Genomic DNA, 13,532 nt, shown 5'->3' on the forward strand with positions numbered 1-13,532 from the left:
GCCCAGAGCTGCGACCATGTCATACCTGGAAATGGAAAATCCCTGCATAATCTTCCTGGAAGCTCTGCCCATGAGGAACGACACGGTGCAGGAGATCCTCGTTCAATGTCAGGGACCCAATGGCAGCCAAGAGCCAGCAGTCACCTGCAAAGAATCAGACCCGACCATCAAGACACCGGAGCACCCACTGCTGCCAGGGCACAATCCGCCACCCCAGGGCACTGGCTGTTTTCTCAAAAACTTGCTTCCTAGGTGGAGCCACCAAAAATTAGCTGCCCTCTGCTGGATGTTGGAGCAACAATTATTATGATTATTATTCATTTACTTAGCGCCATTTATTCCATGGCGCTTTACATGTGAAAAGGGAAATATAGACAAGTACAATAAACATGTGTAAGACAAGGGACACACAAGTACAGAAGGAGAGGGGACCCTGCCCGCGAGGGCTCACAGTCTACAGATACACTAGGAGAGGGTAGAGCTGGTTGTGCGTCGGTTCAGTAGACTCAGGATCATTGCAGGCTTGTCGGAACAGGTGGGTCTTCAGGTTCTTCTTGAAGGTTTCCATTGTTGTCAAGAGTCTGATGTGTTGCGGCAGAGAGTTCCAGAGTATGGGGGAAGCACGGGAGAAGTCTTGTATGTGGTTGTGGGAAGAAGAGATAAGGGGGAAGTAGAGGAGGAGATCTTGAGAGGATCGAAGGTTGCGTGTGGGTAGGTAACGGGAGACCATGTCACAGATGTATGGAGGAGACAGGTTGTGGATGGCTTTGTATGTCATGGTTAGGGTTTTGAACTGGAGCCTCTGGGCAATAGGAAGCCAGTGAGGGGCCTGGCATAGGGGGGAGGCTGGGGAATAACGGGGAGACAGGTGGATTAGCCGGGCAGCAGAGTGTAGGATGGACTGGAGTGGTGCCAGAGTGCTGGAGTCGAGGCGGGAGATAAGAGCGTGCACTAGTGTTTTTGTGGTTGAGGAATGAGCAGATCCGGGAAATATTTTTGAGTTTGAGGCGGCAGGAGGAGGCGAGGGCTTGGATATGTGGTTTGAGCGCAGAGTCGAGGATCACCCCAAGGCACCGGGCATGCGGGACGGGGGAAAGCGAGCAGCCATTGGCAATGATGGATAGGTCTGGTGGAGGGGTCGAGTGAGATGGGGGAAAGATTGTGAATTCTGTTTTGTCCATGTTCAGTTTGAGAAAGCGAGCAGAGAAGAAGGCTGAGATAGTAGACAGACATTGTGGGATTTTGGTCAGTAAGGAGGCGAGGTCGGGTCCAGATAGGTAGATCTGCGTGTCATCGGCGTAGAGGTGATACTGCAAACTGTGGGATTCCATGAGCTGTCCCAAGCCGAAGGTATAGATGGAGAATAGTAGGGGTCCTAGGACAGAGCCTTGGGGAACACCGACAGACAGGGGGCGCGGTGAGGAGGTGGTGTGTGAGAGGGAGACACTAAATGTTCGGTCTGTTAGGTATGATGAGATCCAGGATAGGGCCAAGTCTGTGATGCCAAGAGATGAGAGGGTCTGTAGCAGGAGGGAATGGTCCATGGTGTCGAAGGCAGAGGACAGGTCCAGGAGAAGGAGGACTGAGTAGTGTCGCTTGCTCTTGGCGGTTAGTAGGTCGTTAGTGACTTTAGTTAAGGCAGCTTCAGTTGAGTGATGCGGTCGGAAGCCAGATTGTAACCGGTCAAAGAGGGAACAGGAGGAGAGGTGGGAGGACAGTTGAAGATATACATGCTGTTCCAGTAGTTTTGAGGCGTAAGGGAGAAGAGATATCGGGCGATAGTTAGACACAGAGGATGGGTCAAGGGAGGGCTTTTTGAGGATGGGTGTGATTGAGGCATGTTTGAAGGATGAGGGAAAGACACCATTTGTAAGTGAAAGGTTGAAGAGGTGCGTTAGAGATGGGATGAAGACTGTGGCAAAGTTAGGGATGAGGTGAGACGGGAGCGGGTCAAGCTCGCAAGTGGTGAGGTGTGATCTTGACAGGAGGGTGGAGAGCTGATCTTCTGTTATGGTGGAGAAGCTGGATTTGGAAGAATAGGGCTGAGCAGCTAAGAGGGGCATTGGGGGCTGCGGGCCAAAGCTTTCCCTGATCTTATCGATCTTCTGTTTAAAGAAGGAGGCAAAGTCTTCAGCAGAAATGAGAGGAGAGGGAGGAGGTGCTGGGGGACGGAGTTGAGAATTGAAAGTGTTGAAGAGCTGTTTAGGGTTGTGAGACAGGGAGGATATGAGAGATGCGAAGTAAGTTTGCTTTGCGGCAGAGAGCGTGGACTTAAAGCTGACAAGGGACTGCTTGTATACGCTGAAGTGCTCTGTAGAACGGGTTCTCTTCCATCTCCACTCAGCGGCCCTGGAAACCCATCTCAGTTCTTTGGTCAGGCTGGCCAGCCAGGGTTGCCTGTTGATTGTGCGAGTTTTGCTCTGCGTGAGGGGGGCAGCCGAATCAAGTGTTGCTGTTATTGTGGTGTTATAAAAAGTGGCAGCAGCATCTGTGTCATGAAGGGAAGCTATGTCTGTAAGAGGGAGAAGGGGCTCAGAGAGTGATTGTAAATGGAGGCGTTTGAGGTTCCTGCGAGTGTGAGCGAGTTTATGGAGCAGGGGTTGCTCAGTGGGAGAGGAGAGAGAGGAGAATGTCAGTAGGTTGTGGTCAGACAAGGGGAGGAGCGAGTTAGTGAGGGAACAGAGATGGGTGAAGATAAGGTCCAGCGTGTGACCATCTTTGTGAGTGGCTGCAGAGGACCATTGAGTGAGGCCAAGGGAAGCCGTGAGCGATAGAAGTTTAGAGACAGCCGGGGTGGAAGTGTCAATGGGGATGTTGAAATCGCCGATGGTGGTGGGGATGTCAGCAGAAAGGAAATGGAGTAGCCAGGTGGTGAAGTGGTTGAGAAAGGTGGAGATGGCTAGTTCTGGGGGGCTGTAGATGACAGCCATTTGGAGGGGGAATAGATGCAGACGGAGTGCACCTCAAACAAGGGAAGAGTAGCAGAGGGTGGCAAAGGAATTGGGGTAAAGGAACAGGTATCAGACAGGAGCAAGCCAACTCCTCCACCACGTTTATTGCTGGGGCGAGGGGTGTGAGAGATGGAATCCGCCATTGGAAAGCGCAGCTGGAGAGGCTGTGTCAGAGGGAGGGAGCCAGGTTTCAGTGACGGCAAGGAAGGAGAGTTTGTTGGTGATAGAGAGGTCATGGATAAATGATGGCTTGTTGCAGACAGAGCGTGCGTTCTATAGGGCTCCAGGTAAGGGGGTTGAGGGAGTGGGATTGCTGGTTTGTCTCCCATTGAGCTTTAATAAAATGCCCCCAACAAAGTTTAGAGATGATGAAGCAATAATGGTCGTATTATACCCCTCATCCTTCCACCTCTGATGCAAGACATTCCGTCCAGCAGTGAAGGAGTTAAGGATTAACCAGTAATGCTCTATAATTAGCTTCCACTGTTCAATGCAGGTCAGAGCAGGAGGGACAGGGCCCTGGACGCTTCAGTTCCTGGGATCAGCCAATCACATTCAGGGACCGGAGTGATCGGCGCTTGTGGCCATATTACTTGTTATGCTCTATATATATCTGGGGCCTCTAAACTCTCTGCTGCCCCCTGCAGGCCCATGCTCTGCTGCCTTACATTGTAAGAATAGAGGGGTGTTTAAATACCAGACTTACCCAGGGCCCCCTGACAGATGTCAGTTCTGGTGGCGCCACCAACAATGAACTGTGGATCCGAGACGATTTCCTGCAGAAAGAAGGTACAGGTGGAAAAGGGGTCAACATAACATTACAGGAGGATCTGCCTGAAGAGAAGCCCCCTGAAAGTAAAGCTTCAGAGGACGCCATTACATTAGTGTCCCTCCTCCGAATGAAGACACACGCATCCAGACCATGAGGTGACGTGTCTGTGACATGGAGCTTATTACATATGGCAGTCCCCCCATCCTCCAATGTGACCACTGACCCTGTCCACATCTCTTTCGCCAGTCTTAGTAGGCCTAATCGCAGACCCCATAGCGGTACTTACTGTTGGCCGCTTCCATCGGACGCCCTGTACTTTGCTGGAACCAGGACCCAGCTCCTTGAAGCCCAAGGAGGAGATGACAGGTGGGAAGTGGGGGTCCTCAAACAGTGCCCCGTTCTCCAGGCAGGACTGACGCAGAATCTCATAATCCTGGTTGAGGTATTTCACGGCACATTCATGAGACCCCACACCAGATGCCTTCAGACGATCGATCTTCAGCTTTGATGCGATCCCCCCAAACGGCATCATCTTCCCCTCTGTAAGAAAACAGGAATTGGGAAAAACAGAAGACATGTGGGTTGCTGAGACATGGCAGGCAGATTGGGCTCAGACACAGTTCAGAGACACGGCGGGCAGACAGAGTGGGCTCAGACACGGCAAGCAGGCAGAGTGGGCTCATATGGTGGGGAGACACGGCGGGCAGACAGTGGGCTCAGACACGATGCGGAGACACGGCAGGCAGAGTGGGCTCAGACAGTGCAGAGACACGGCGAGAAGGCAAAGTGAGCTCACAGACACGGCGGGCAGGCAGAGTGGTCTCAGACACGGAGGGGAGACACGGCGGGCAGAGTGGGCTCAGACACGATGCAGAGACACGGCAGGTAGGCAGAGTGAGCTCAGACACGGTGCAGAGACACAGCGGGCAGGCAGCGTGAGCTCAAACACGGTGCAGAGATGCGGCGGGCAGGCAGAGTGATTCCGATACAATAGGGAGAAACGGCGGGCAGGCAGAGTGGGCTCAGACATGGTGCAGAGACACGGCGGGCAGGCAGGCAGAGTGGACTCCGATGCGGTGGGGAGACACAGTGGGCAGGCTGAGTAGGCTCAAACATGGTGCAGAGACACGGCGAGCAGGCAGAGTGGGCCAAGACATAGCGGGCAGGCAGAGTGGGCTCATATGGTGGGGAGACACAGCGGGCAGGCAGAGTGGGCTCAGACACGATGCGGACACACGGCGGGCAGGCTGAGTGAGCTCAGACACGATGCGGAGACACTGCAGGCAGGCAGAGTGGGCTAAGGCACTATGAGGAGACACGGCAGGCAGAGTGAGCTCAGACACGGTGCAGAGTCACGGCGGGAAGGCAGAGTGAGCTCAGACACGGTGCAGAGACACGGCGGGCAGGCAGAGTAGGCTAAAACATGGTGCAGAGACACGGTGGGCAGGCAGAGTGGGCTCAGATATGGTGGGGAGACACGGCGGGCAGGCAGAGTGGGCTCAGACAAGGTGCAGAGACACAGCAAACAGGCAGAGTGGGCTCAGACATGGCAGGCAGGCAGAGTGGGCTCAGACACTGTGCAGAGACACGGTGGGCAGGCAGAGTGGGCTCAGACACGGTGCAGAGATACGGCGAGCAGGCAGAGTGGGCTCAGACACGGCGAGTAGGCAGAGTGGGCTCAGACACTGTGCAGAGAAACGGTGGGCAGGCAGAGTGGACTCCGATATGTTGGGGAGACACGGGTGGCAGGCAGAGTGGGCTCAGACAAGGTGCAGAGACACAGCAAACAGGCAGAGTGGGCTCAGACATGGCAGGCAGGCTGGGCTCAGACACTGTGCAGAGACACGGTGGGCAGGCAGAGTGGGCTCAGACACGGTGCAGAGATACGGCGAGCAGGCAGAGTGGGCTCAGACACGGCGAGCAGGCAGAGTGGGCTCAGACACTGTGCAGAGAAACGGTGGGCAGGCAGAGTGGGCTCCGATATGTTGGGGAGACACGGGGGGCAGGCAGAGTGGGCTCAGACACGGCGGGCAGGTAGAGTGGGCTCATATGGTGGGGAGACACGGCGGGCAGGCTGAGAGCTCAGACATGATGCGGAGACACAGCAGGCAGACAGAGTGGGCTCAGACACGGTGCGGAGACACGGCAGACAGAGTGAGCTCAGATACGGTACAGAGACACGGCGGGAAGGCAGACTAGGCTAAATCATGGTGCAGAGACACAGCTGGCAGGCAGAGTGGGCTCAGACACAGCGGGCAGGCAGAGTGGGCTCAGACACTGTGCAGAGACACGGTGGGCAGGCAGAGTGGACTCCGATACGGTGGGGAGACACGGCGGGCAGGCAGAGTGGGCTCAGACATGGTGCAGAGACACGGCGGGCAGGCAGAGTGGGCTCAGACACGGCGGGCACGCAGAATGGGCTCAGACATGGCGGGCACGCAGAGTGGGCTCAGATACGGCGGGCGAGCGGATGCTGTGCATAGTCTTCTAGCTGGGGGTAATAGGCAGGTTATGGAGGGCTGATGAGAGGTGATAATGCAGTGAAGTTTTTTTTAATTATTATCCAGTGACCATATTACACCGGATACCATGACCTTCAGAGTTCTGGGCAAAAATCAATATCTGTGCCCACTGCATGTAGTGGATTCCAGCAATTATCACACTGATCCGGGAAGTGCTATAGATTGGAGTCACCCCGACGTCCCACTGGGTAAAGGAATCATGTATGACTGCAGTTTTCACACTGGCCACCAGAGGGCAAAACCAAAACCATCTCAGTTTACAGCCTGTTGTGATATGCAGTGGAGCCCAGATGGGCCGGTGGCCCCCGCTGACTGCCAGGACTGAGACCCTCACATACTCCCTGCCACTGTATCCATATCTACAGTTGTGGCCAAAAGTATTGACACCCCTGCAATTCTGTCAGATAATACTCAGTTTCTACCTGAAAATAATTGCAAACACAAATTCTTTGGTATTATCTTCATTTAATTTGTCTTAAATGAAAAAACACAAAAAGAATTGTCTTAAAGCCAAATTGGATATAATTCCACACCAAACATAACAAAGAGGGTGGACAAAAGTATTGGCACTGTTGGAAAAATCATGTGATGCTTCTCTAATTTGTGTAATTAACAGCACCTGTAACTTACCTGTGGCACCTAACAGGTGTTGGCGATAACTAAATCACACTTGCAGCCAGTTGACATGGATTAAAGTTGACTCCACCTCTGTCCTGTGTCCTTGTGTGTACCACATTGAGCATGGAGAAAAGAAAGAAGACCAAAGAACTGTCTGAGGACTTGAGAAACCAAGTTGTGAGGAAGCATGAGCAATCTCAAGGCTACAAGTTTATCTCCAAAGACCTGAATGTTCCTGTGTCTACCGTGCGCAGTGTCATCAAGAAGTGTAAAGCCCATGGCACTGTGGCTAACCTAATAATAATAATAATAATAATACTTTATTTTTTATATAGCGCTAACATATTCCGCAGCGCTTTACAGTTTGCACATATTTTCATCACTGTCCCTGATGGGGCTCACAATCTAAATTCCCTATCAGTATGTTTTTTTGGAGTGTGGGAGGAAACCGGAGTGCCCGGTGGAAACCCACGCAAACACGGGGAGAACATACAAACTCCTTGCAGATGTTGTCCTTGGTGGGACTCGAACCCAGGACTCCAGCGCTGCAAGGCTGCAGCGCTAACCACTGAGCCACCGTGCTGCCCAACCTCCCTAGATGTGGACGGAAACGAAAAATTGACAAGAGATTTCAACGCAAGATTGTGCGGATGTTGGATAAAGAACCTCGACTAACATCCAAACAAGTTCAAGCTGCCCTGCAGTCCGAGGGTACAACAGTGTCAACCCGTACTATCCATCGGCGTCTGAATGAAAAGGGACTGTATGGTAGGAGACCCAGGAAGACCCCACTTCTTACTCCGAGACATAAAAAAGCCAGGCTGGAGTTTGCCAAAACTTACCTGAAAAAGCCTAAAACGTTTTGGAAGAATGTTCTCTGGTCAGAGGAGACAAAAGTAGAGCTTTTTGGGCAAAGGCATCAACATAGAGTTTACAGGAGAAAAACAAAAAAAGAGGCATTCAAAGAAAAGAACACGGTCCCTACAGTCAAACATGGCGGAGGTTCCCTGATGTTTTGGGGTTGCTTTGCTGCCTCTGGCACTGGACTGCTTGACCGTGTGCATGGCATTATGAAGTCTGAAGACAACCAACAAATTTTGCAGCATAATGTAGGGCCCAGTGTGAGAAAGCTGGGTCTCCCTCAGAGGTCATGGGTCTTCCAGCAGGACAATGACCCAAAACACACCTCAAAAATGACTAGAAAATGGTTTGAGAGAAAGCACTGGAGACTTCTAAGGTGGCCAGCAATGAGTCCAGACCTGAATCCCATAGAACACCTGTGGAGAGATATAAAAATGGCAGTTTGGAGAAGGCACCCTTCAAATATCAGGGACCTGGAGCAGTTTGCCAAAGAAGAATGGTCTAAAATTCCAGCAGAGTATTGTAAGAAACTCATTGATGGTTACCGGAAGCGGTTGGTCGCAGTTATTTTGGCTAAAGGTTGTGCAACCAAGTATTAGGCTGAGGGTGCCAATACTTTTGTCTGGCCCATTTTTGGAGTTTTGTGTGAAACGATCAATGTTTTGCTTCATTCTCTTTTGTGTTTTTTCATTTAAGACAAATTAAATGAAGATAATAACAAAGAATTTGTGTTTGCAATCATTTTCAGGAAGAAACTGAGTATTATCTGACAGAATTGCAGGGGTGTCAATACTTTTGGCCACAACTGTATGGCACTGAAGAGCCCTGGAGATAACTGCGCATGTGCAGCATCCACCAGGGACATCCTCAGATTGCTCCTCATGGAGTAGCTGAATGCAGGAAGGCGTATAATGGACATCACGGGGATTAGATAGAATGTTGTCCCCTTCTTGATTAATGTCGGATCTCGCCGCTCCGCAGGTCTCGGTCTCTACTGGATTTTTCATTTCATAATCCACTAAATGTCTTCTACTGTGGAAGGTGTGGACCACAGGCGGCCGCTTCATCTCCCGAACTCCTTCTGCAGAGCAGAGCTGTGGTGGAGGCAGGAGAGGGTTAACTGCTGAAATGTACAAGGTATTCGCTGAAATAGACATTGTCGGAACGGAGCAGCCATTGTTCTCCCTCCATATAATGCTCAGCAGTGATGGCGCCTCCCCGGCAGCAAGCTCGACAGTGACGCTCCCCGGCAGCAAGCTCGACAGTGACGCTCCCCGGCAGCAAGCTCGACAGTGACGCTCCCCGGCAGCAAGCTCGACAGTGACGCTCCCCGGCAGCAAGCTCGACAGTGACGCTCCCCGGCAGCAAGCTCGACAGTGACGCTCCCCGGCAGCAAGCTCCGCCGTGACGCTCCCCGGCAGCAAGCTCCGCCGTGACGCTCCCCGGCAGCAAGCTCCGCCGTGACGCTCCCCGGCAGCAAGCTCCGCCGTGACGCTCCCCGGCAGCAAGCTCCGCCGTGACGCTCCTCCAGAGTATGTAGGACGCGGCGTCCGGGGTTTCCATAAATAATTTTACATTCTTATTCATCTGACCACAGAACAGTTTTCCACTTTGCCTCCATTAATGATAATTAGCACCAGGCCTACCACCAAGCACGGAGGAGCAGACATCGGCCGGCGATGGAAGGGAAGAAAATATTGGAGCTGGAGAGAGGAGGACACTGATGGTCACAGGGCGCGCCCGATAGAGGAATCCTGGGACCTGGGATGTCAGTACACTCTGAGTGTCAGAGCGCAGGGGGTGCAGGGAGGTTTGGCTCTCATTGCTCCGGTAATGATGGGCTCCGGCTGACACCGCTGGGGTGGGGGGTGCAGGACACCGAACCCGACCATCTCAGAGCCGGAGGTGGCGCTCAAGGTAAAAGGAGGAGATTTCACACATTGTGGATTGTGACTGTAGATTACAGAACGTCACCGTCACCCCACCCTGACCGCAGATCAGCGAATGTTTAATCTGCACCACCTCCCCATAGGAAATACACCCAAGACATATTTACACAGGAGCGCAAGAAACCAGGGCGAGATAGTCTGCAGAGGAGCAATAATCTGCAGAATATATCACTGTGTATCTGTCAGTAGGTGGAGGAGCGATGCTCTGCAGAGAGGACAGCGGTGTAATAATCTGCAGGATATATCACTGTGTATCTGTCAGGAGGTGGAGGAGCGATGCTCTGCAGAGAGGTCAGTGGTGTAATAATCTGCAGGATATATCACTGTGTATCTGTCAGGAGGTGGAGGAGCGATGCTCTGCAGAGAGGTCAGGGGTGTAATAATCTGCAGGATCTATCACTGTGTATCTGTCAGGAGGTGGAGGAGCGATGCTCTGCAGAGAGGTCAGTGGTGTAATAATCTGCAGGATATATCACTATGTATCTGTCAGGAGGTGGAGGAGCGATGCTCTGCAGAGAGGTCAGTGGTGTAATAATCTGCAGGATATATCACTGTGTATCAGGAGGTGGAGGAGCGATGCTCTGCAGAGAGAACAGTGGTGTAATAATCTGCAGGATCTATCACTGTATCTGTCAGGAGGTGGAGGAGCGATGCTCTGCAGAGAGGTCAGTGGTGTAATAATCTGCAGGATATATCACTGTGTATCTGTCAGGAGGTGGAGGAGCGATGCTCTGCAGAGAGAACAGTGGTGTAATAATCTGCAGGATCTATCACTATCTGTCAGGAGGTGGAGGAGCGATGCTCTGCAGAGAGGTCAGTGGTGTAATAATCTGCAGGATATATCACTGTGTATCTGTCAGGATGTGGAGGAGCGATGCTCTGCAGAGAGGTCAGGGGTGTAATAATCTGCAGGATCTATCACTGTATCTGTCAGGAGGTTGAGGAGCGATGCTCTGCAGAGAGGTCAGTGGTGTAATAATCTGCAGGATCTATCACTGTATCTGTCAGGAGGTGGAGGAGCGATGCTCTGCAGAGAGGACAGTGGTGTAATAATCTGCAGGATATATCACTATGCATCTGTCAGGAGGTGGAGGAGCGATGCTCTGCAGAGAGGTCAGTGGTGTAATAATCTGCAGGATATATCACTATCTGTCAGGAGGTGGAGGAGCGATGCTCTGCAGAGAGGTCAGTGGTGTAATAATCTGCAGGATATATCACTATGCATCTGTCAGGAGGTGGAGGAGCGATGCTCTGCAGAGAGGTCAGTGGTGTAATCTGCAGGATCTATCACTGTATCTGTCAGGAGGTGGAGGAGCGATGCTCTGCAGAGAGGTCAGGGGTGTAATAATCTGCAGGATCTATCACTGTATCTGTCAGGAGGTTGAGGAGCGATGCTCTGCAGAGAGGACAGTGGTGTAATAATCTGCAGGATATATCACTATGCATCTGTCAGGAGGTGGAGGAGCGATGCTCTGCAGAGAGGTCAGTGGTGTAATAATCTGCAGGATATATCCTGTCAGGAGGTGGAGGAGCGATGCTCTGCAGAGAGGTCAGTGGTGTAATAATCTGCAGGATCTATCACTGTATCTGTCAGGAGGTGGAGGAGCGATGCTCTGCAGAGAGGTCAGTGGTGTAATAATCTGCAGGATATATCACTATGCATCTGTCAGGAGGTGGAGGAGCGATGCTCTGCAGAGAGGTCAGTGGTGTAATAATCTGCAGGATATATCCTATCTGTCAGGAGGTGGAGGAGCGATGCTCTGCAGAGAGGTCAGTGGTGTAATAATCTGCAGGATATATCACTATGCATCTGTCAGGAGGTGGAGGAGCGATGCTCTGCAGAGAGGTCAGTGGTGTAATAATCTGCAGGATCTATCACTGTCTGTCAGGAGGTGGAGGAGCGATGCTCTGCAGAGAGGTCAGTGGTGTAATAATCTGCAGGATATATCACTATGCATCTGTCAGGAGGTGGAGGAGCGATGCTCTGCAGAGAGGTCAGTGGTGTAATAATCTGCAGGATCTATCACTGTATCTGTCAGGATGTGGAGGAGCGATGCTCTGCAGAGAGGTCAGGGGTGTAATATCTGCAGGGTATATCACTATGCATCTGTCAGGAGGTGGAGGAGCGATGCTCTGCAGAGAGGTCAGTGGTGTAATAATCTGCAGGATATATCACTATCTGTCAGGGAGGTGGAGGAGCGATGCTCTGCAGAGAGGTCAGTGGTGTAATAATCTGCAGGATATATCACTATCTGTCAGGAGGTGGAGGAGCGATGCTCTGCAGAGAGGTCAGTGGTGTAATAATCTGCAGGATATATCCTATCTGTCAGGAGGTGGAGGAGCGCCCCCTTCAAGCCTTCCCAGGTATTCGCACAGTGCCTGGGGCCCCTCCGCACAGCCCCCTCCCCCATCGCTCGCCCCTGAGTCAGCACATTGGTTTTCAGCCAAATCCCAGCAGTGAATGAGGCAGAATCTCTGCGGATGTGAAAATGTGATCTAATAACCGGACCATAATAATCCTGGTGTCTGATGACATCTCAGTGTGGATGGGCTGGCGCTGCTGTACGGTGCAGGGAGTGACGGTTGGCACGGCTGTGTGGTGCAGGGAGAGCAGTGATGGTTGGCACGGCTGTGTGGTGCAGGGAGAGCAGTGATGGTTGGCGCGCCTGTGCGGTGCAGGGAGAGCAGTGATGGTTGGCGCGCCTGTGCGGTGCAGGGAGCGCAGTGATGGTTGGCGCGCCTGTGCGGTGCAGGGAGCGCAGTGATGGTTGGCGCGCCTGTGCGGTGCAGGGAGCGCAGTGATGGTTGGCGCGCCTGTGCGGTGCAGGGAGCGCAGTGATGGTTGGCACGGCCGTGTGGTGCAGGGAGCGCAGTGATGGTTGGCACGGCTGTGTGGCGCAGGGAGTGGCGCGCCTGTGCGGTGCAGGGAGCGCAGTGATGGTTGGCACGGCCGTGCGGTGCAGGGAGCGCAGCGATTGTTGGCACGGCCGTGCGGTGCAGGGAGCGCAGTGATTGTTGGCACGGCCGTGCGGTGCAGGGAGCGCAGTGATTGTTGGCGCGCCTGTGCGGTGCAGGGAGCGCAGTGATGGTTGGCGCGCCTGTGCGGTGCAGGGAGCGCAGTGACGGTTGGCGCGCCTGTGCGGTGCAGGGAGCGCAGTGACGGTTGGCGCGCCTGTGCGGTGCAGGGAGCGCAGTGACGGTTGGCGCGCCTGTGCGGTGCAGGGAGCGCAGTGACGGTTGGCGCGCCTGTGCGGTGCAGGGAGCGCAGTGACGGTTGGCGCGCCTGTGCGGTGCAGGGAGAGCAGTGACGGTTGGCGCGCCTGTGCGGTGCAGGGAGCGCAGTGACGGTTGGCACGGCCGCGTGGTGCAGGGAGCGCAGTGACGGTTGGCACGGCCGCGTGGTGCAGGGAGCGCAGTGACGGTTGGCACGGCCGCGTGGTGCAGGGAGCGCAGTGACGGTTGGCACGGCCGCGTGGTGCAGGGAGCGCAGTGACGGTTGGCACGGCCGCGTGGTGCAGGGAGCGCAGTGATGGTTGGCACGGCCGCGTGGTGCAGGGAGCGCAGTGACGGTTGGCACGGCCGCGTGGTGCAGGGAGCGCAGTGACGGTTGGCACGGCCGCGTGGTGCAGGGAGCGCAGTGATGGTTGGCACGGCCGCGTGGTGCAGGGAGCGCAGTGATGGTTGGCACGGCCGCGTGGTGCAGGGAGCGCAGTGATGGTTGGCACGGCCGTGTGGTGAGGTCACATGATCTGCAGGGAGTGCGCAGCCCTCTATAGTTTGGGCATTGTGACATTGTTTGCGTTGCATGTGCGGTAACTTTTGGGACCTCCCCGCAGACCCTCGCTGCTCGCCAGGCATT

At 53.7% G+C, this 13,532-nt stretch overlaps 1 protein-coding gene across 3 annotated transcripts in view; it reads right to left on the reverse strand.

Annotated features, from left to right (window-relative positions):
• CAPN11 (calpain 11) overlaps positions 1–13,532 on the reverse strand; it is a 92,893-nt gene that overhangs the window by 52,696 nt on the left and 26,665 nt on the right. For all 3 annotated transcript variants that reach the window (XM_073564909.1, XM_073564907.1, XM_073564908.1), the window contains 3 exons: positions 4,010–4,263; positions 3,658–3,727; positions 26–144 (listed from right to left, as the gene is read on the reverse strand). In XM_073564909.1, the coding sequence (XP_073421010.1) occupies positions 26–144; positions 3,658–3,727; positions 4,010–4,255 (435 nt within the window). In that variant the 5' untranslated portion in view covers positions 4,256–4,263. The remainder of the gene's footprint in view (positions 1–25; positions 145–3,657; positions 3,728–4,009; positions 4,264–13,532) is intronic.

Source organism: Dendrobates tinctorius, unplaced genomic scaffold (genome assembly GCF_039654945.1).
Source record: "Dendrobates tinctorius isolate UK_male_01 unplaced genomic scaffold, ASM3965494v1 ptg000501l, whole genome shotgun sequence".
Lineage (NCBI taxonomy): Eukaryota > Metazoa > Chordata > Amphibia > Anura > Dendrobatidae > Dendrobates > Dendrobates tinctorius.